General features: G+C 49.3%; 1 protein-coding gene across 6 annotated transcripts in view; it reads right to left on the reverse strand.

Annotated features, from left to right (window-relative positions):
* CCDC120 (coiled-coil domain containing 120) overlaps positions 1-23,509 on the reverse strand; it is a 38,773-nt gene that overhangs the window by 5,732 nt on the left and 9,532 nt on the right. For 2 of the 6 annotated variants that reach the window (XM_053370649.1, XM_053370644.1), the window contains exons 1-5: positions 11,684-11,814; positions 4,198-4,343; positions 2,267-2,400; positions 365-478; positions 55-277 (exon numbers count right to left, since the gene is read on the reverse strand). In XM_053370649.1, coding sequence (XP_053226624.1) covers positions 55-277; positions 365-478; positions 2,267-2,400; positions 4,198-4,246 — 520 coding nt within the window. In that variant the 5' untranslated portion in view covers positions 4,247-4,343; positions 11,684-11,814. Of the gene's footprint in view, positions 1-54; positions 278-364; positions 479-2,266; positions 2,401-4,197; positions 4,344-11,683; positions 11,816-23,509 lie in introns of those variants that run through there. The other 4 variants (XM_053370646.1, XM_053370645.1, XM_053370647.1 and 1 more) reach the window with 3 other exon arrangements.

Here is a 23,509-nt window from a genome sequence, read left to right on the forward strand (position 1 = left end):
ATGCACCCACAGATGGCAGGGGGACAGGGTTTAAAGGGTGGATGAGCAACGCACCATGACTGCCCCTCTGGGAGGGCCCTTTGCCTAGTCGCACCCGGAACTCTGCCACCTGAGCCTCCAGCTCCCGCAGGCGCTGGGCGGCATCTGCCTGGACCTGCCTCCGGCGGCGGCGCTGCTCAGCCGTCAGATCTGGAGCCACGGTGAGGCGGCGGGCGGCCTCCGCCACTTGCTGCTGCAAAGCCAGCTCTTGAGTCAGCTCCTCCAAGGAAGACGCTTCCTGCAAGGCAACGGGAGGATTGTCAGAGCCGCCCCTGAAACCCCCCTCTCTCCCCACCGCTCGCTCTCCCCCACCCGCTCCGCTCACCTCATTCTTGAGGGCAGTGGGAATTCGGTAGGCAACTGCCGTCCTCCGGCGCACAGGCTGGGGTCTTTCCCCTGGCTCCAGGGGGTATTCGGGAGGCAACTGTCCTGTCAGTTCCTGGCAATGGGAAGGGATGCAAGCGACGTTTGTCAATACTGCCCAGGTGAGGCATCCTGGGCCAGGCCGGGACACCTGTGCATCTTCTGTGCTCAAGATTATAATTCTGCACCAAGACCAGCTGGATTTTGGTAGCTCACACAAAACCAACCAGATCTGCATGCATTTATTGTTCTGCAGCGCACTTCCAAAACTGATCTGTTCGCAACCTCTAAAAGCTTTACTTCAATAATTTTTATTTGATTTCACAAGTGTGAAGTTATAACAATACCAAATACATTTGCATATTTTAGAGATTTCTCCGACACTCCAGACTTCCCGCCATCCCCTCCCTGGGTCCTATACTGTCAACGTTTTCAACTGCGTAATATTTCACCGTCCGTATTTTGCATTTCTCCGTATTGCCCACGGTATTTGCTACATTTTGAGTATTATTAGGATCCTGCTAGCGTTTTCATTCGCTTACAGTGGTTCTCCTAAATAAACCTTCCCCGTTCTTTCTTGAAAAAAAATAAAATAAAAGCTTTACTTCAGGGATGATGAATCTATGCCCCCCACCCAGACTGCTGGACTCCAACTCCTATTGCCCTTGAACACTGGACATGCTGATGAGAGTGGCTGAAGGGAGCTGGACTCCCAACAGCAACTGAAGGGCCACAGGCTCCCCATCCCCGCCCTAGATTATCTGAACCCAACTTATCTAGAATAATGAAAGGTTGGATGGAATCTTGATGGTCAACTAGCCTTCTCACCCTTGCTCAACGCAGGACCTGCTTCAGAGGTCCAGACTATGGGGAGCCCGGAAAAATTAATAATTACAATTTGGATTACAATTTGGTCTTTCTTTAATTTTAGTTTCTTGTTCTTAATTGGATTATGATGTGGATACAGTGGTGCCTCGCAAGACAAAATTAATTCGTTCCGCGAGTTTTGTCGCCTTGCGATTCTTTTCGTCTTGCGAAGCACGGTGTCGGGAAAGTTTTGGAAAAGCTTCAAAAATCACCAAAGTCTTAAAAAACCTCAAAAAAGGCTACCACACCGTGTGCTATGAGTTGCTCCTCGAAGTCAAGTCGCAACTGTATTAACGGTGTTGAGAAAAAGGAAACAAACTTGCAAGACGTTTCCGTCTTGCGAAGCAAGCCCATAGGGAAAATCGTCTTGCGAAGCAGCTCAAAAAACAAAAAACCCTTTCGTCCTGCGAGTTTTTTGTCTTGCGAGGCATTCGTCTTGCGGGGCACCACTGTATGTTGATTGGCTGTTTTTATTGGAAAATCAATAAAAATGTTTTTGTAAAAAGAAAAGGGAGTCCCCTTGGCAGAATTTTTTTCAAACACCCTTCACTTTCTTTGGGTGTGTGTGTGTGTGTGTGTGTGTGTGTGTTGGCCACACAACCCGCCCCCTTTTTAGGGAAAAAAGAAAGAAACTGTGCTCCCGCCACTGCTAAGGTTGACCTCCTTCCCCAAGACACCACTGGATGGCTGTTCATCTCCTGGGTTCCTCTGCCCCAATTTCTCTACCCACAAATAGGGAGGAGAATTTCAAGAGGTCTCTACTTTTACTTCTCCTCGGATTTCACCCTCTGCTCCCCAGCAAACACAAGACCAGGAATTTGCCCTCTTGAAACTGAGACTCTCGAGAATCTGCCGTCTGATGGGACACAAGCTGCTTTCTACACCCAGGGACGATTTCAACTTTCCACGCTGCCGTAACTGTCTTGGCTAGTCCTGGAGGCAGCGCCAGCCCCTCGCCCGCCCATATCAAATCGTGCTCCGGCCAACGGGTACTCACAGCCTCCTGAAGGCAAATGCGGCGCAGCTCCTTAAGGCGCAGGCTGAGAACTTGCTGGAGCGACCGCTGCTTCTCCAGCAGCTCTTGCACCCGCTCCAGCCGGATCCGCGGACAGAGGTCCCGCTGCAAAGCCTCTGCGGAGGAAAGAGCGGAGCAGATGATTAAAGCGGGGGGGGGGGCTTTTCCAGCCTGAGGGCCGTAGTCCCTTGTGGGCAATGTTTTGAGGGCCACATGCCAGGGGTGGGTGGGGCCAGAGGCAAAAGCTAGCTCAAATTTCATCTTCTCCTTTTTTTTTTTTTTGAAAATAATCTTTATTGATTTTATAACTACATACTATGCATATAAAAGGTAAAGGGACCCCTGACCATTAGGTCCAGTCATGGCCGACTCTGGGGTTGCGGTGCTCATCTCGCTTCATTGGCTGAGGGAGCCTGCATACAGCTTCTGGGTCATGTGGCCAGCATGGCTAAGCTGCTTCTGGTGAACCAGAGCAGTGCACGGAAACGCCGTTTACCTTCCTGCCGGAGTGGTACCTATTTATCTACTTGCACTTGGACGTGCTTTCGAACTGCTAGGTTGACAGGAGCAGGGACCGAGCAACGGGAGCTCACCCCGTCGTGGGGATTTGAACCGCCGACTTTCTGATCGGCAAGTCCTAGGTCCTGTGGTTTAACCCACAGCACCACCCACGTCCCAACTATGCATATACACATTACTTTACATTTACATTTACTCCCATCTTCCTTCTTCTGGCTTTTTACTGTCGTCTCTAAGTTTTTCACATTGTCTTTATCGATTTTCTATATTGTTGCTCTTCTTTCAAATTTATCTGTACAGTGTCTATATACAAATAAATATTTCTGTATGTACACGTCTTGTTTGCCTATATTCATTTACAGATACAATTTTATGTGAAAATAGTTTTGGAAAACTGCTACAATGGACTTTATGGAAACTCAGCTAGGGGGATTCGAGGAAGTCATTTAACAATGTTAGCAAAAATGGAATTATTATAGCTAGGATAAATGTTTGTTTGTTTATGTTTTCTGTTTGATATAAAACTGCAAAATCAATAAAAAACATTGGGGAAAAATATTAATTTACAGATACAATTAGTTACCTTGATTGCATTTTACATTTTAATTCATATTGTCATTAACGTCCAATAAAGTTTCTTTTAATTTCCCATTATGAGGTTTATTTCCATTCTGATTTCACTATTTCACCTTATCCTATATATAACATAATTTCCCCCCATTCTTTTTGAAATGTTTCATCGCCCTGTTGTCGAATTTCCCCCGTTAATTTGGCTATTTCCACATATTCCATGACCTTGTACTGCCACTCTTCTGGAATATGCGGAAATAGCCAAATTAACGGGGGAAATTCGACAACAGGGCGATGGAACATTTCAAATTTCACCTTTGTATGGTAGGTGAGTTTCTACACCCACACACGTACACAAAACACACCCTCCCTGTTTGTCAAGAGGCAGGGTCAGAGTTCAAGGGCACACACTTGGGGTGCAAAGCAGCGTGAGGGATGAGGCCTGGCGAGAGGGGATTTGGCTGAGAGTGAGTTTCAAGGGCCCCATAAAGGGGTCTGCTGGGCAACATTGAGCCCCCAGGTCCGTGTTTCCCCACACCTGAATAAAAGGGTCAGTGAAGGTTTGAAATCTATGGCAAGTCCCAGATTTAACTCTCACAGAAACATACATTTCATACAATGTTTGTATATTCATAATATGTGTGTATTAATGTTGAATTATTTTAATAATAAAATACTTAAATAAAAAATATTTTTTTAAAAAAGATTTAACTCTCACAGGGTGCAGAAACGGGAGGACGAGGTGATCAGCCAGGCAGGAAGGAGAAAAATTGTGGGGTTTTTTGGGGGTCGGGGTGTCATCAAATGTATCAGTAGGAAGGTACCTGAAGAGCTGTAGCTGGATGAGTTGATGAGTTGCCCCTTCACCTCCATGTCTGGAAGATTGGTTTGTCTCCTGATTCCGAGGGACGGGAATCACTTTGATCCAAGACCCATCTGGAACTCCCGGATGGGGGGCTTCAGCTGGTTACTGCCATAGGGAAAGAAGAAGAGAGTAAGAAGCGGGTGTGATTCTGCAGATGCAAGCAGCTGAGTCATCTGTGGAGGGCAGGATGCTACAGGAGAGGGATGGAAAAAAAGAGAGATAGGATCTGCCTGAAGTCAGGGGAGGGCAGGCAATATCACAAGGAAATGGTAAGAGGGTAGAGAGCATCTCAGACTACGGAGAGCTGAGGAGCACAGGCAGAGTGCACATCTATTCAGGCTTAGGAAAGCTGGGCACAGAGGAGGTTCAGGAGAGCCACTCTCCCCCCAAGAGAGGGTTTTGTCTCCACAGGAACGCTCTGCTTCCCTCAGCTGCCACTCCACAGGTAGCCCTTGAATGGGGCTGGCATTTCCAGGTTCTTCCATGTCACATAGCCATTGGTCAAACCAGGGCTGGGTAAGTTCTTGTGCCCCCAACTCCGCCATGGGGCACAGCAGGGCTTATATGGTATTGGAAAGAGAGGCAGAGCAACGTGGGCTGAAGTGTCCCAAGAATGGCATTTTGCCCAAGCATTGCTAGCCCCACAAGTGTGCTGGAATCAGGGCTGCACTAAAGAAGGAAAGAGGAAATGTTTCCTTATTATCTGAAGGAGCATCTCCATCCCCATCGTTCTGCCCGGACACTGAGGTCCAGCGCCGAGGGCCTTCTGGCGGTTCCCTCACTGCGAGAAGCCAAGTTACAGGGAACCAGGCAGAGGGCCTTCTCGGTGGTGGCGCCTGCCCTGTGGAACGCCCTCCCATCAGATGTCAAAGAGAACAACTACTACCAGACTTTTAGAAGACATCTGAAGGCAGCTCTTTTTAGGGAAGCTTTTAATGTTTGATGTATTATGGTATTTTAATATTTTGTTGGAAGCCGCCCAGAGTGGCTGGGGAAGCCCAGCCAGATGGGCAGGGTATAAATAATAAATTATTATTATTAATCTCCCCAGGTCTTTCTTCAGGAACTCTTCCATGTACCTGAAGTGCAAGCCATGACAGCCGTCGCAGATCCACCCGATGGGCAGGTCCCAGAAGGAGACTACGATTGGCTGTGGGATCCCAGCGTTTCTCTTACATCAGGGCTGTGTTTACCTGTGGTGCTCCAGATGTTTTTGGACTACAACTCCCATCATCCCTGACTACTGGCCATGCTGGCATTCTCGCCATGAGAAGTGGGAGGGCTTCTTGCAGAAGAGACCCCTGTCTCAGAAGATCCTCGGCTTCAACAGGTCACTCAACCTACTTCATGGTGACTAGGGGCTCCAGCGAGTACAGACTGAACCACCTCAACCTGGCCGTTCCTGGACCACATTCTGGGGCTTCTTGGAACCATAACCCAGCAGCCAGGGATGATGGGAGTTGTAGTACAACAGCATCCGATGACCAAAGGCTCCCCTCCCATCCCTGTTCAGGGGCAGTATTTTGGCCAGTTTTGAGGTGCTGAGGTTAAGTCAGTAATTGTGGGGGGTTATCATGGATTAGGAACAAACATTAGGCTCTGCCAGGGTCAGACCACCTAGTCCAGCAGTCTGCGGCCAGATAAATAGTCCATGTGAGGATAAACACCGCCGCCGCCATCTTGCTTGCCCCTCGGCATCTAACAATCACAGGCATATTGCCTCTTGAATATGGACACTGCATTTAGCAATTACATTTCCCGGCTGTAGCTTCACTCTAATTGGCTAGGCAAGCTTTTAAAAGCTATGGTTTGCCTGTCTCATGCCCCCGCAATAGTGCTCTCCACTGAAAGAAGCGTTTTAGATGTATTACGTTGATTGGTATAATTCAGGGGTTCCTTGACAGAGAACGAGACCCAGTTATTAGAGAGGGAGAGAAACCCGAACCTCTCCCTCGTACCTGAGGCTGGCTCAAAGTCAGCGCTCCGGATGGGGGTATAAGCTGAAGTGCCCACACCCCCAGCTCTCCTCCCCTCTGCCGTGCTCGCCACTCAACTCATATGTCCACAGACATCCACGGTGGGAAGTCTGGGGGCAGCGAGACAGCTGGCCAGCTCTCCACATTTCTGGGCCCGGGCCAAAGCCCACAGCTGCTTCCCTGCGAGACCAGATCAAGGCCGAGCCCAGCTGGGAGTCCAGGGAACAGCCAGGAAGCCTCCCCCAGTTACGTAACTAATCCCAGTCGCAGCAGAGACCAGAACTGCTCTCGGCATGAATCACACCGAGAACGACATTCACATCAGGTACAAGGGCCGCAGAAAGCGTTCCACGCATGCCCTGTGGAGCGCAGATGCACCTTGCGCCAAAGATTCTTCTTCCTTGTGCCACGACACTTAATGCATTCATCACTCCCCCCCCATTCTCTTTCTCGTACACACACAGCACTGCCAAATGTGAATCCACAGAGCCGAAATTCACACGCACGTCTATGCCTCAATGAGAAGATTGGTCGCGTTGCACACCAGCGTGACGAACGTGGGAAAAGGGAAGGCTATGGGGTGGCACAGATCAGAGGCTCTGCCAGTCTCTCCTCTCCCCCTTCCCTGCCCCAGGCTCTTCAAACTACCACAGTCAATTCCTTTGCTATGACTGTTTAGTGTCAACACCTTTCTCCCTACCCCTCCCAGCCACTGCTGGCGGCTCCCTGTTCCCAGGGAGTGGATGAGGGAGGGATCTGCTGTGAGACAGGGCGGAAGAAGGCAGAGCTGTTGCATGTACCCTGTGGTAAAAACAACAGCAACAAGCAAACCTGAGCCAAGGAAACCCAAACTGAGTGCTGACAGCACATCAGCTCCCCACGTATTCTATTGCTTTGCAGAACTTTTTCTCCTGAAATAAAATGTCCAGGGGGAGGGGTGTTGCTGAGGGTGCAAGGTGACAGCCTGGTGTTGATTCAGAGCAGGGGTCAGCAACCTATTTCAGCCAGTCCACCGTCCCTCAGACCATGTGGCGGGCCGGACTATATTTGGGGGCGGGGATGAATGAATTCCTTTGCCCCACAAATAACCCAGAGATGCATTTTAAATAAAAGGACACATTCTACTCATGTAAAAACACGCTGATTCCCGGACCGTCCGCGGGCCGGATTTAGAAGGCAGTTGGGCTGGATCCGGCCCCCAGGCCTTAGTTTGCCTACCCATGGACTAGATCAGGGGTCAGCAAACTTTTTCAGCAGGGGGGCGGTCCACTGTCCCTCAGACCTTGGGGGGGGGCAGACTATATTTTTTGGGTGGGGGGGATGAATGAATTCCTATGCCCCACAAATAACACAGATGCATTTTAAATAAAAGCACACATTCTACCCATGTAAAAACATGCCGTCCGTGGGCCAGATTTAGAAGGCGATTGGGCCGCATCTGGCCCACGGGCCTTAGGTTACCTACCCCTGATCTAGAGCTTTGTGGTGATTTGAGAAAGAGCACATTAGTGGACCCCTCCCCTCTCCTTACCTGAGAGTCCCTCCACCCACAAAGTCGTCTATCCTGCAGCAGAGGGCGCATTAGCTCAGGGGCAGAGCAGGCACACTTGGCGTGCAAATGGTCCTGGTTCAAACCCTGGCACCTCTGGGTAGGGCTGGGAAAGATTCAAATCGCTAGAGAGTTGCTACCCATCAGTATCAAGAATATTGAGTCACATGGACCGATCAATGTGACTCAGATATGAGGCAGCTTCCAATGACCCTATGAAAACACGCTTTTTCGCTCTGCTCAAGACTCTGGCTTTCTCATGTACGGCTGGAATGGGGGCATTTGGGGCTTGCCAATCAGAAGGTCAGCGGTTCAAATCCCCGCGACGGGGTGAGCTCCCGTTGCTCGGTCCTTGCTCCTGCCAACCTAGCAGTTCGAAAGCACATCAAAAGCGCAAATAGATAAATAGGTACTACTCTGGTGGGAAGGTAAACAGCATTTCCATGCGCTGCTCTGGTTCGCCAGAAGCGGCTTAGTCATGCTGGCCACATGACCCGGAAGCTGTATGCCAGCTCCCTTGGCCAATAAAGCGAGATGAGCGCCGCAATCCCAGAGTTGGCCACGACTGGACCTAATGGTCAGGGGTCCCTTTACCTTTACCAGCCTGTGGTTGAAGCACCAGGCCCTCTGCGCACATGATGCAGGGGCATAGAATATAATCAGCCTTGAATTATGCTGTGCTAAAGGGGGCACAGTAATAATAATAATAATAATAATAATAATAATAATAATAATAATTCATTTATACCCCGCCCATCTGGCTGGGTTTCCCCAGCCACTCTGGGTGGCTTCCAACAAAATATTAAAACATTAAACATTGTCTATTTAATGTCTATTAAAAATTAAAAGCTTCCCTAAACAGGGCTGCCTTCAGATGTCTTCTAAAACTCTGGTAGTTGTTTTTCTCTTTGACATCTGATGGGAGGGTGTTCCACAGGGCGGGTGCCACTACTGAGAAGGCCCTCTGCCTGGTTCCCTGTAACTTGGCTTCTCGCAGCGAGGGAACCGCCAGAAAGCCCTCAGGCTGGACCTCAGTGTCCGGGCAGAACGATGGGGGTGGAGACGCTTCCACAGGGTTGGAATTTACCGGTATGTATTTTCTCACTTGGGCGACTGTATGGCTTTCCCCCATCCAATTCATCCTTGTTTACGGTCCCGTAAAAGCTGCTATCATTCCTGTTTTACATATGGCTGAACCCAGGCCTGCAGGGTTCTGAAACTCTTACCACTGGCTTATTCTCGAAACAAAAGAGCAAATCAAGGTTGAGACCAGGAGAACAGTAGCTGGAGGGTAAATTCAGGTAGGTTTGAGGAGGAGGACAGGAAAAAGAAAAAGAAAGAGAGGGGGGGAGGGAGAGAACCCAGCATTTTATGAGCTGGGATTGTGATGCATGGGCAGAGTTCAGCAGGTGGAGCCCTTCCCCGGAAATCCTTGCAACACCTGGTCACGTCATCTTGGCTGGCTGTCTGAGGCAAAGGTTCACCTAATCCCCAGACAAGAGTCAAAATGGGCAGGCCAAAACCTATCTTCCAGAGTCAGCAAGGTAGCAATTTCCTGCAACCCCTCCCCCCTAGATCTTGCCTCGAAAAGCATTAATTTCCACCACGGAATCATCTCCGAGAGCAAAATATACCATCCAGGAATCCTGGCTTCCAGTCACAGCTTTGGTTGAGCCAGGACTCAGCCCCAGGACTCTTTTTCAATACCTGGGCTCACCCCTGAACACACAAGGCAGACAGAGCGCCTCTGAGCCTGGGTGCCAAAATCGGAGCCACAATCAGCCACACATTACAGAGAAAGAGGATTTCAAGCTAAAGCAGGAGATTTAGGTCCCAGTAATGCCAGAAATGAAGAACCATTTCACATTTTCCTTCTATATTCCACAGCCCTCCTTACTCTAGCCAGCTCAATTGTTCACTCAAGGCTTCATGGCTGAGGGAAAACTTGAACCTGGGTCTCCCCAATCTTAGCCTGACACTCTAACCACCTACACCAGTGTTTCTCATGTGGCAAGAAGACCAAATCATGTACAGTACTTTTGTCTCTCTTCACTGGGTCATATTGGGTTGGCAATGAACCTGAGGTTCAAGTCCCTGTTTAAGCCAATAACTCATTCAGTGGGTCTGGAACAAGCCGGGATCTCTCTTACCCTCAGTTTTCCTCACCTGTGCAATGGGATGGCTAGTGTCCGACCTCAGAATTGTACAGAAGCACAGTAGTTATCCCGGGCATTTATGTAGCGTTTTTGCATGCTCAAAAACCCTTGTGATATTTACAGCGACTTTGTAAAGCAGGTGAGCGTCATTATTACTCACAGGTAGCTCAGCTGGTAGAGCATGAGACTTAATCTCAGGGTCGTTTTGCGTCGGGTGAAAGATTCCTGCATGGCAAGAATGTAAATGAGGACAGAAAAATTTTACTTAAAGGCGATATTATAATTAAGGAATGTGAAGATAGAAATTTAACTACGGATGATTGTCAGAGGAGTTGAGGGAGGTTCAATAAGTCAAAATATGTGATTTGGAAAATTGTATGATTGGAGATATTATGGAAACATTTAATAAAAAATCTATTTAAAAAAAGGATCTAAAAAAAAGAAAGATTCCTGCATGGCAGGGGGTTGGACTAAATGATCTTCGTGGTCCCTTCCAACTCTACATTTCTATTATTCTATCTCTATACTGCAGAAGACGAGTGGGGGCTGAATCTGGGAGAGCGCGGCTTGCCACCTGGTGAGTTGATGGCAAAGGCATGCATGATTCAAACCCAGGACTTTTGATTCATAGTTAGTCTCTTACAGCCACAAAGCTGTGCCAAGTCTATACATAAAATTAATGTACAACAAAGTAATTAGTGTTTGGAAGAGAAGCAGTGCCTTCATTACATTTCAAATGCCTTGGTGATCAGGCATCGGGGATATTTCTAGACTTGTTTTAAATAATAATCCCATCTGCCTGGGTTTGTCTCCCACACCCATTCTGAGAAAGCCTGCTGTAAAAGACACGCGTCTACTCGGAACTCTGATCCACTGCTGTAAAAGACACGCGTCTACTCGGAACTCTGATCCACTGCTGTGAAAGACACGCGTCTACTCCGAACTCTGATCCACTGTTGTAAAAGACACGCGTCTACTCGGAACTCTGATCCACTGCTGCAAAAGACACGCGTCTACTCGGAACTCTGATCCACTGCTGTGAAAGACACGCGTCTACTCCGAACTCTGATCCACTGCTGCAAAAGACACGCGTCTACTCGGAACTCTGATCCACTGAGTTCAGTGGGACTTCACTGGGGGGAATAATGCGCACAGGATTGAAGCATCCCCTTCCCCCAAGTCTTCCTGCTGTGTTTTCTAAGAAAGGTGCGGCCAATTCCTCCCAAAGCCAAATACTCTTAAGGTTCAAGGAAGGACCCTCGTCCCGTGCTCAGCTCAGAGCAAATCCGAGCGCGCTCTTTCTCCTCCGGCGCCGACCCCTCTCTCTCCGCTCTCCCACCTGGAAGAGGCACCTTCGTGGGAAAAACCCGCAACTTCTCCGAAGTTTGCAAGGCGCGCCCCCCCCCACCCCGTGCCCCTTCGCCGGGGTCAGCTTAGATCAGGCTCCGGGGGCCAGCCTCGTGAGAGACCCCCCCCCAAACTCAGGCTCCCCTTGCGCGGCCACCCCCGCCCGGCGGCTTAGAGATCAGGAAACAAAGCAGAAAAAGGAAACGTGGGGCTTTAACCAGGAGCTTCCATCCCGAGAGATGTCTTGGGGGGGTTAGGATCCCTGACCCCCCCGGAAGCGGCTGGGATCGCCCTCCTGCCCCGTCGTTTCCCACCACCCCCCCAAAAAACTTTTGCAAACTTGCCCGAACTTTGGGCGACTCTAAGTGGCCGCCTCCCCCGCCCCGTGCGCCCCCGCCTTGCCGAAGCGCGCCTCACCTCGCTCCTTCCTGGGCTGGTCGGGGGCGAGTTGGGGAGGAGACCCCGAACGGGCCAACGGCGGCAGCGCTGGCCGAACCCGAACTGCCTGCGGAGAAGAAGAAGGCGCCGCCAAAGGCAGCCGGGGAGGGGGAGGGGCCACATCTGTTAACCCTCGCCTGGCCGCGGGCTGGCCAAGCGCGGAGGCTGGCAGGCGAGTGGGGGAGGGGATAGGGGAAAAGGGGGGTAGGAAGATCCTTTGGGAGGGGGAGGCCTTCTTCTTTCACCCCAGATGGGCATGGGTGCGCGGGAGGCCGGCGATCACCTAGTGGGCAGAAAGGACGCTCTTCACGTGCTCAGAAGCACCCTTGAAGGACAACTGTTGTTGTTGTTGTTTAGTCGTGTCCGACTCTTCGTGACCCCCTGGACCAGAGCACGCCATTCACTTCTGTCTTCTGATGACTATGAGGGCCACTCCATTGCTTTTACGGGATTCTTGCCCACTGTAGTAGATATGATGGTCATCCGAACTGAATTCGCCCATTCCAGTCCATTTTAGTTCACTGATGCCCAGGATGTCAATATTTATTCTTGCCATCTCATTTTTGACCACATCCAACTTACCCAGGTTCATGGTTCTTACATTCCAGGTTCCTATGCAATATTTTTCTTTACAGCATTGGACTTTCCTTTCGCTTCCAGGCATATCCACAACAGAGCGACCTTTCGGCTTTGGCCCAGCCGCTTCATCAGCTCTGAATCTACTTGTACTTGTCCTCTGCTCTTCCTCAGTGCATGTTGGACGCCTTCCGACCTGAGGGGCTCATCTTCCAGCGTCATAACATTTATATGCCTGTTGTCTTTGTCCATGGAGTTTTCTTGGCAGGGATACTGGAGTGGCTTGCCGGTTCCTCCTCCAGGTGGATCACATTTGGTCAAAACTCTCCACTATGACCTGTCCATCTTGGGTGGCCCTGCACGGGATTGCTCATAGCTTCTCTGAGTTATTCATGTCCCTTCGCCACGGCAAGGCAGTGATCCATGAAGGGGTGAAGGACAACTAGCCAACTGCAACTAAGGCGCCTCTCCCCCGCCAGGAGGGGGCAGCAGAGGGGCCATTACCTCCACAGGGAATGGGGACCGGGGACGGGACACACACTCCATGCTCAATAATCTGGTTGGAAGGGCGTTAGTGGACATGGTGTCCGCCAGATGTTGATGGACTACAGCTTGTTGCCACCTCTGCATAGTAAACACAACCCAAGGCAGTTCATCCTTTCCAACAGGATGGAAGCACAAAACACATATGGGCAAAAAGGCAGAGGATATACAGTGGTACCTCGGGTTACATACACTTCAGGTTACATACACTTCAGGTTACAGACTCCACTAACCCAGAAATAGTACCTCGGGTTAAGAACTTTGCTTCAGGATGAGAACAGAAATCGTGCAACGGCGGCGGGAAGACCCATTAGCTAAAGCGGTGCTTCAGGTTAAGAACAGTTTCGGGTAAAGAACGGACCTCCGGAATGAATTAAGTACGTAACCAGAGGTACCACTGTACAGTGAAGTAACACACAGTGTTATAACACACACATTTGCCTTTCTCTTTACTGCCCCGTGGGGAAGATTTATTTAAGCCTGGTGTAGAGAATGGTGGAAGTAGGTTGTAAAGTTTCTGCCATTGTTTTTTGTGAGCTTGATGGGTTATCTTTGATTTCCTTGATATTTTTGCTTTTCTTTTTCTTTGCTTCTGGTTTAGTAATGAATGTAAAAGCCAAGTAAAAACACTCTTCCCCAAACCCTTAAACACACACACACACACACACACACACACACACACACAGACACACACACACACACACACACACACACACCGCACCCCCCACTGCCCAACCCTAGCCATTATTTAGCTCACACTGTGCAAAATCCGAGTTCACAGATCAATTCTGAGGACTGATTTAATGTCTGTTTTCAGAGATGCTCCTGCAACAATTGCATTGAGGAATAATTCCTGGAGGGGAAAAAGTTCCTGATTTCATCAGCTTAAACCTCCAAATGAGGTTGTTGTAGCTTTGCCTGGTTTGTAGCTTCCTGCATGCTGTTATGCTACCCATTTGGATTCAAGGAGGAAACTTGGGGAGGTGAGAGCCCTTTAACATATTTTGCAGGATGAACCAACAGGTAGAATTCTGGACTGGACCATTTCAGACCAGAGGGGGGGGGATGCATTGTTCACTGTTCTCCCAGATGAACAAAAAGCTTTAAAGCTGCCAACAAAACAAGGAAACACTGAGGTTTGCTGTAAAGGGGGCACCCCCACACCGCAGTCTGAAGAACTCCGGTCCAGAATTCTACCACTTGGTTCTGGACAATGCGGGCCTGGTCTACTCGTGGGCAAGAACGGAGGTGGCAATGGAATGGGCTGCACCATTCCTGGAGGCCAGAAGGTTGTGTTTGAATGCTGCCCTTGCATTTCTTTAAAATCCTGCAGAAATAATGGCATCAAATAAGGGTAGAGGTTGCAGCCTAGCTTTCTCTCTGTTGTGCTACTTGCTTGCAAGGTAGATTCATTTGTATACCCAGAGAATTATGCTTAAAATGCCGCCCTCAAGGTGATGCAATCCATTATACCTATTTATCAACTTCGCATCCAGCCAAGCAGTTCCTAAATCCTGCCCTCCCCTCCCCCCTCCGGCTTCCTTTTTATCCTCACAACACCCCTGTAAGGTAGGTTCGCCTGCTTGGGACTCTACCACTTCTTTCTGCTGCATGTAGGGACCTGGCCATGTACACAGATTTTAAAATGATACCATAAACGTGGCATCAGCGTATAGCAAAGGAATGTGAGAATCTAAAAGGTAAAGGGGACCCCTAACCATTAGGTCCAGTCGTGGCCGACTCTGGGGTTGCGGCGCTCATCTCGCTTTATTGGCCGAGGGAGCCGGCGTACAGCTTCCGGGTCATGTGGCCAGCATGACTAAGCCGCTTCTGGCGAACCAGAGCAGCGCATGGAAATGCCGTTTACCTTCCCGCCGGAGTGGTACCTATTTATCTACTTGCACTTTGACATGCTTTCAAACTGCTAGGTTGGCAGGAGCTGGAACTGAGCAATGGGAGCTCACCCCGTCTTGGGGATTCGAACCGCCAACCTTCTCATTGGCAAGTCCTAGGCTCTGTGGTTTAACCCACAGCGCCACCTGTGTCAGACCATTGGCAACAGTGCCCCCCCCCCCCGCGATTTCCAAGACAGGGGTCTTTCCCAGCCATATATGGCACCGGTGGGATTTGAACTCGGTGCCTTGAGATAAAAGCCTCCCTTCACCTTAGGCCAAGCACCAATGGACCATAAATCAGTGGGTAACGTAACAATAATTAGTAATAATTTTATTATTTATACCCCGCCCTTCTGGCTGGGTTTCCCCAGCTACTCTGAGCAGCTTCCAGCACCTGTAAAAACATAATAAAACATCAAGCATGTTGACAGGCTTGTGAGATATGCACATAATCTTCACCACCTGGAACACTCTCTTGTGAATCCAGACACCTTTTCATTCCTCAAACTCCTGAGCACCCCCTCCTCTAGCTCAGTCCTGCCTCCCTGCCCCCCCCCCCCCGTCCCAGGGGGTGGTACAGCCCAGCTCTCTACTGCTGCCCTGTGTTTGTCTTAGCCTGGGATGAGATCAGATTCCGCACATTCCTGGCTCCCTGCCCTGCAGGTAGAAGCAGAGAGCGTGAGCCAAAGGGCCCCACAGCGTCCCCAGAGTGACCGCCCTGAGCCTCTCGCTCCATCTAGTGGTTGTCTGACCCCTTTCACAAAGACCTGCCATTTATTTCAAAAGAACTGGTATAACAAGGGCCATATGGTTGCTGTTCCTACCACATTCTTACAACAGCAGATTGTTGCACAGTAAAGTGTGTTGCCGAGAGAGGGAGTTTCGGCTATCACTACATCTCGGTCTAACCAAAACCACAGAGCTGCCGAGAAAAAAGAACCCTTTCTCTGCCCATTTCCATCTTGCCACCTTCCTAGGGAAAAAGCAAGCTTTCAAGCTGACTCAAATTAAGAACACCATGGGCATACAGTTATTTTTTTAATTAAAAAAATATTATCGCTAACCATTTATATAACGCAGCTCAAGGATTTCAAAGAACTTCTTGCGCTCGGTAATTCTTACCAGGGCTGCGATGCAATTTTAAGAAGGCGTATTGATCAGTTAATCAGATAAATTTCAGGGCAAGCCTATCCTTTGGCTCAGCTACCAGATATGGCTGTGAATGCATTAAAGCATGTTATGAATGGTGCTGTTTTTAGCTCAGAAGCAACAGCTTGGGAAAAAGCTGCATCTCCGAGGTAGAACATCTGCCTTGCATGCAGAAATTCCCAAGCTCAGGTGCCAGGTAGGGCTGCATACACCTGCAAGAGAGAAAACACGCCACACTTTTTAAGGCAGTTACCCCGCAGGAGGGAGTTCAATCTATCGTTTAATTTCAATTCAGCATCATGATCCCTTTCTCAGTTCTGATCCACTAGCAGCCTGCGGCTCCCCCCCCCAAAAAAAATGGCCCGCAGGATGCCTTGCCAAACTCCCTGCAATATTTTGCAACACGCTGCTGCTACTGAGCTATCCTACCTTGCAATGTCGACTGAAATGTAGTCCGCAGACCCTTAATTACCTGCCAGCTTCAGTCTGTTGCTCATGGTTCAAAAAATGCATGTCTCCAGTAACTACCTTGATCTCTCCAGGACCAGAAACAAAACCCCTACTTTCCACGGCTGAAGCTCCTGGGATGAGGAGGGGAGAAGAACTGGGAAATGAAAACCTTTGTGTGTGGCTGGGTAACATGCTCAAAGGAAAAAAATGGGGCTGGCAGGTCTGAAAAGCAAACAGAATTGAGCAGAACGTAAGTAGGTAAATTATTTGGGGGTTTTATGAAATCCATTTCTTGGAACATGCATGGATATATAGCTCTTAAGGTAAAGGGACCCCTGACCATTAGGTCCAGTCGTGGCCAACTCTGGGGTTGCGGCACTCATCTCGCTTGACTGGCCGAGGAAGCCGGCGTACAGCTTCCGGGTCATGTGGCCAGCATGACTAAGCTGCTTCTGGCGAACCAGAGCAGCACACGGAAACGCCGTTTACCTTCCCGCTGGAGCGGTACCTGTTTATCTACTTGCACTTTGATGTGCTTTCAAACTGCTAGGTTGGCAGGAGCAGGGACTGAGCAACGGGAGCTCACCCCGTCGCGGGGATTCGAACTGCCGACCTTCTGATTGGCAAGCCCTAGGCTCTGTGGTTTAAGCCACAGCACCACCCATGTCCCTATATAGCTTTAATTTCCTTTCAAAATAATGAATCTTTTGGAGTTGTAAAAATCTAAGACCTTTCTGAAGTATTGAATATTATACAAACAAGTACAGGCTAGGATCTTAAGCAACTTTAACTTGACAAGCAAGCTTGTATAATGATTTTGACTTTTTAAAAATTGTAATAATAGAATATTAATTAATTATTTTTTTAAAAGCATCTTCTGGATATGGGACTCCAGGGAGAAGTTAGATAGAAAACCTCTGTGGTTCCTGCTGCACTGCACATTTCACATGCCAGCACATTGCTATTGTGAAAGAATGCAGGGGAACAGAGAATTAGAAACCATGTACTCCCACAGGTCACTCCCCAATCCCAAAGAACAGAACATTGCTTCCAGTCTGATGCCAATATTTTTACAGCCAAGAACAGCACAGGACAGGCAGGTCTGCTAATGTCTGGTTCTGGAACTCAGATCTTTGATATCCTCTTCTTTAGCACAGGCTGCAAACAACGCCTTTCTTAGGAACAACCAAAGTTTTTGATAGAGCAAGCAAGCTTTTGACTTACACTGAACACTTCTTCAGGCTGGATGCTAAACAGAACATTTGTGTCAGGGGTGAGAAAGAGATATGCCACTGCTTCGCTCTGAAGACATGCGCTCTGGAGGGGAGAGGAAAGTGCGCACAACACGGGAAATCCCAAGACAGGGTAAAGATCGCAGTGTCTCCAGAATCACCGCTGTACCACACTACAGTGGTACCTTGGTTCTCAAACTTAATCCATTCCGGAAGTCCGTTCCAAAACCAAAGCATTCCAAAACCAAGGCGCGCTTTCCCATAGAAAGTAACACAAAATGGATTAATCCGTTCCAGACTTTCAAAAACAGCCCTAAAACAGCCATTTAACATGAATTTTACTATCTAATGAGACCATTGATCCATAAAATGAAAGCAGTAAACAATGTACAGTGGAACCTCAGGTTACAGCAGGGATCTGTTCCGGAGGCCCCGCCGCAACCAGAAAACGACGCAACCCAAAGTGTCGCATCTGTGCACGTGCGCGGTGCGATTTAGCGCTTCTGCACGTGCGCGAATGGTAGTAAACTGTTCCAGTACTTCTGGTTTTGTGCCGGTCGCAAACCGAGGGTGACGTAAGCTGGAGGCAACGTAACCCGAGGCTCCACTGTACTGCAGTCACACAATCAATCAATCAATCAATCAATCAGTAGCTGAACTGGGTTACACACAGTCACAAAAAGAAGAAAAAAGAGCCGCAAAAACAAAAACGCAAAATAAATAGCAAAAACAGACAGACCTCAGTGTGACACTCAAAACGGAAGCATGGCACTCAAAACGGAAGTGTGGCACTCAAAATGGAGCACGTTCAGCTTCCGAAAAAGGTTTGCAAATTGGAACACTTACTGGTTTTCAAATTGGAACACTTTACTGGGTTCCAAGCTGTTTGAGTACCAAGGCGTTTGAGAACCAAAGTACCACTGTAGTCAGGGGTGGTGCTGAAGCTCATATGCCACTGGCACGTGGAAAGACAGAGCAATTGAATTCACAAAGGGGACATGGCCTTAACACACACTGTTCCCAAAACATCACCCGCAGCCTGCAATGAACCCACCACTCAAAGTTCTGCAGGCAAGGGTTCGAATCCTGCTCTGCTCCTGACAGTCACCACTCTGGAGCCCAGCACACGTATGGGAAACAAGGAGAAACCCACGCAACATCCTGCCCACATAACTCCCTGGGCAGGAGGGTTCAAGACCCACTAAGGAAGAAAAAGACTCTATTGACAAGCAGACAGGACATAAAACAAGGACAGACCCACCCCAACAGCTGCCTCCTACTGTGCCTCGTTTATACATAGAGCACAGGGTTGAAGAACAGGAGATAAATAAATAACTAAATTTTTATTTATATCCTGCCCTCCCCAGCCAAGACCAGGCTCAGGGTGATTAACACCGAATATAAATACAGTAAAAATATTAAAAACAAAACAAAACAAAAAACCAAACAGTTGGTTAAAATATAAGTTTGAACACAGTTTAAAATGCAGCTTAAAATGCAGCCTCGTTTTAGTGGTAGCCCATAGATCAAAGCCATAAGGGGAGAAAACATCAAATATTCACCGGGGCCAACTATCCATGCTGGTCCTACATGGGCCAGCAAAAGAGCCGAGGGATAATTTATATACAAAATCCCATATAAGGGGTTCCATTAAAAAAAAAATGAGAGGGGGGTGTTAGACTGAGTCTAGCCTAAAGGACAGGCGCAACAGCTCCGTCTTGCAGGCCCTGCGGAAAGAGGTCAAATCCCACACGGCCCTGATCTCCTGCGGTAAGGCGTTCTACCAGGCCGGGGCCAGAGCTGAAAAGGCCCTGGCCCTGGTTGAGGCTAATCTAACCTCCTGAGAGTCTGAGCCCCATCGAGGAAAGGGAGGAAGCAGACCCACTCGCCGTGGGTGGGTCAATCGTTATGGGGACATAGGAAATGGGTTTCTACTGAGGCTATGTGCACATTCGCGGCAGAAGGGGAATTTTCCTCCTCCCTCCCACATTTAAAGTAGCTTTTTTACGCTGCTGTTCACATCAAAGAGGCGGCGGAGAGGCCTTCGCCCAATGCCCATTGCCTGATGCATTTCCCTGTGCCAAATTCACTGAAGCTGTCCTCTGCGCATGGGCAGTGGCTGCTTGAAATGTGCACCCTCACGGCTAATGCCATGCGCATTTGGCTTCAAATACCAGCGGCGAGAGCGCATGCTGGAGCCAGAGGAAGCGGTAATGTGTGTGCCCAGCCTGAGTCAGGCTGTTGGGTCCATCTAGCTAAGCATTGTCCACACTGACTGGCAGCCGCTCTCCAAGATTTCAGGCAGAGGTTTGGATTTAAGAAGTTCTTGCTGATCGCTTGCGTTGGTGCTGCTCCTTGTGCTAACCCAGATCTATACAGTGGTACCTCGGGTTAAGCACTTAATTCGTTTCGGAGGTCCATTCTTAACCTGAAACTGTTCTTAACCTGAAGCACCACTTTAACTGATGGGGCCTCCAGCTGCTGCCGCGCTGCCGGAGCACGATTTCTGTTCTCATCCTGAAGCAAAGTTCTTAACCCGAGGTACTATTTCTGGGTTAGCGGAGTCTGTAACCTGAAGTGTATGTAACCTGAAGTGTATGTAACCCGAGGTACCACTGTAACTGGGTGAAGCAGAGGTATTTTGAGGCAGAGAACCAAGCGAAGAATCTTGTTTGGAAATACAAAACCAGCAATTATTCACCGGAAGCCTGGGCTGTTTTCCTCTGTACCTGCAGTGCTTTCTCTCACCACCAAAAACAGACCCTCTGCAAGTGAGTGTTGTTTTTGGGGGGGCGGGGGGAGATGTTGAAAGAGGAAACGTCCTTATGACACAGCAATGCCCCCTAGTGATTGTCTTATTTCTTGCAGCAGAAAAGTGCCTATTGATCAGGTCTTTTAGGCCTTGATCTGTAACGTGGCCCACCCTGCTAAACTCTTCCTTGTACTCATCTCCAGCCTATCAGAAATATTCCCAGCAGAAGACAGAACAGCAAGTCCAGCACCTATTAGCTTTCCCACACAGACAAGTCTCTACCGATAACAGAAATAGCCAAGCCTCAATATGCAATACATAATGGTCATTTTGTCGTATTTGTGGCTTGTTATTGCTGACTCTTCTGCCCCCACTTTCGCCCCGTTCACTTCTTTATTTATTTATTTATTTATTTATTTTCCTTATGTCCTGGTTTTCAGGTGTAAAAATGGCTACAAAAGCTCAAAATCACTATTTTGGGGGGTAAAAGGTAAAGGTACCACTGCCCGTACGGGTCAGTCTTGCCAGACTCCAGGGTTGTGCGCTCATCTCACTCTATAGGCCGGGAGCCAGCGCTGTCCGCAGACACTTCCGGGTCACGTGGCCAGCGTGACAAGCTGCATCTGGCGAGCCAGCGCAGCACACGGAACGCCGTTTACCTTCCCGCTGGTAAGCAGTCCCTATTTATCTACTTGCACCTGGGGGTGCTTTCGAACTGCTAGGTTGGCAGGCGCTGGGACCGAATGACGGGAGCGCACCCCGCTGCGGGGATTCGAACCGCCGACCATGCGATCAGCAAGTCCTAGGCGCTGAGGTTTTACCCACAGCGCCACCCGCATCCCATATTTTTGGGGGTGGTTTCCCCCAAAAAGCTCAATAATGTTGGTGGTTTCCTAAAAAAAATGAATTTTACTTTTTGAAATATGCCAACCCTGCCCTGATTGCCTCTTCCGCCGTCAAACTGTAAGGTTTCTGGAACCAGACTTTTTTCGTGTGTATGGAAACTCTGTGAATCACTGTGTACATTGATGGGTCTATATTAAAAGGAGAATCTTAATATTTATAATATACAGCTGCCCACCCTCTCTGCTTCCGACATAACGCTGATTCCTTTGTCCAGAGATAAATAATAAAAAAGGCCACCTTGCCTGTTTTGTATTTTCCTTTTAACATGGAATCACAATGGCTGGGGTCACTCCCACCCTTCTCTTTCTTACTTTGCGTGACGGGTGGAAAAGAAACAAATGAAATCAGTTCAGCTCTGGGGTTATTTAGCTTCTTTTCTTTCTTTCTTTCCCCAAGCCGGAAAAGGAATCATGTGAAATAAACCTTTCCTGGCTAATTCTCTTCCCAGTGCACTTGCAGCTCTTGGGGTTTCCTGCCACAGGAAACTTGCTTTGCTGGCTGCAGGCAAGTGAACAAAGCTCTCCCGGATCCTGCCACGCCGCCCCCCTCCTTTGGTCAATAACGGGAACCGACAGCATCTGCAACCCTTCCCTAACTCTCCAACTCGAGAGGCGCCGCGGCAGGCGGTGAGGGATCGCCGTCATAAATCGCCAGCTTCTACCCTCAGAGGAGGCTGCATCAAGGATAAGCAGATTCCAGAACCCGCCATCTCTCTCCACCTTCTCTGGAAAATGCAGTCTTCTATGTCTGCCGGTGCCATCGTGAATGCAGCCCCCCCCCAGCTGTAGCTGACCCCCAACCCCCACCAGCACGATCAGGGATGATGACAGCCGGAGTCCAGCACCAAGGGGAGGGCCTTCTGGCAGTTCCCTCACTGCAAGAAGCCAAGTTACAGGGAACCAGGCAGAGGGCCTTCTTGGTAGTGGCGCCTTCCCTGTGGAACACCCTCCCACCAGATGTCAAAGAGAAAAACTACCTGACGTTTAGAAAATATCTGAAGGCAGCTCTGCTTAGGGAAGTTTTTAATGACTGATGTTTTAATGTACAGTCATACCTCGGGTTACAGGTTGCGTTTTTTCGGTTTGTGGACCACCGAAACCCAGAAGTACCGGAATGGGTTACTTCCGGGTTTCAGCGGTCGCACATGCACAGAAGTGCTAAACTGTGCATGCGCAGATGCGCCGAATCGCAACCCGAGTGTCTACTGTATTTTTAATCTTTTGTTTGGAAGCTGCCCAGAGTGGCTGGGGAAACCCAGCCAGATGGGCCAGGTATAAATATATTATTATTATTATTATTATTACTACTACTATTACTATTATTATTTTCGATCATTGCTGGGCTACAGTGTTGGGGCTCCTGAGAAGGCCCAGGTTAAAGATTCAAATCAATTCTTCATCTGGGAATCCTTCCAGGATTGTGCTGATTCCATCCCATATTGTTTGTGCTGTGTTTGCAGCACCCAAGCGACCTCTCTGGGGCGCAAGCCTGGGCAGTGTGTATGGAGGTCCTGGAATGCCCAGACAAGACCCTCCTCTTGGCCTCTCTGATGTGGTCCAAAGGAAAGCAGAGCAAGACGTTTGGCACCAGCTTGATTGCCGGAAGGCACCATCCAACCGCCTTAGGGACTCCACTCCTGATTTGTGTAGGCTTTACTGCTTAGCCTTTTTTTCTCCCGAAGATGTCACACAAGGCAGTGGGTACTGACTGTCCCTCGGAGTTTACTCCCAAAGTGTGCTGGGCCCAGGGGTAACCCATGAAACGCGGTCCAGGTCCAGTCCAGAATCTGAAGATTCTGCTAGGAGTCAGTCTGACAGGGCCAAGGTAGGACATAAGGTAGGAAACCAGGCAAGGACAGGTGCAGGATCTAGCTTACAGCAATGTTGCTCCTGCAACCTGGGGCGGGGTCTGACAGCCTTTTATCTCCGGTCCTGATCCCCCGACGACTCACCTCCCTGTCTCGCCCGAAGGCGAGCATTACTCCTGCAAGTACTCAGGTCTCTCCTTCTCTCAGACCTTAGTCTCTGCAGCTTGGGAGACGTCAGTGGGTTACTAGACCCAGGGGCCGCCTCAGTCTCTCTTGACCCAGCCAGTAGTGGAGCAGCTGTAATTGATGGCCCAGCTGAAGGCAACAAGGTAATCCCCGCATCTGGAGCCAGGGCAGGCTCAGGCCCCTGACTCGGCCCAGCTGCTACTTGTTGCAGGGGAACCTGTGCAGACTGGGACTCTTCAGGATCAGGCCCCAGACTTGGTTCAGATGATGCCAGAGGCAAAGGATCCGGTGCAGACTGAGACTCCTCTG

Source organism: Podarcis raffonei, chromosome 17 (genome assembly GCF_027172205.1).
Source record: "Podarcis raffonei isolate rPodRaf1 chromosome 17, rPodRaf1.pri, whole genome shotgun sequence".
NCBI classification, from domain to species: Eukaryota; Metazoa; Chordata; class Lepidosauria; order Squamata; family Lacertidae; genus Podarcis; species Podarcis raffonei.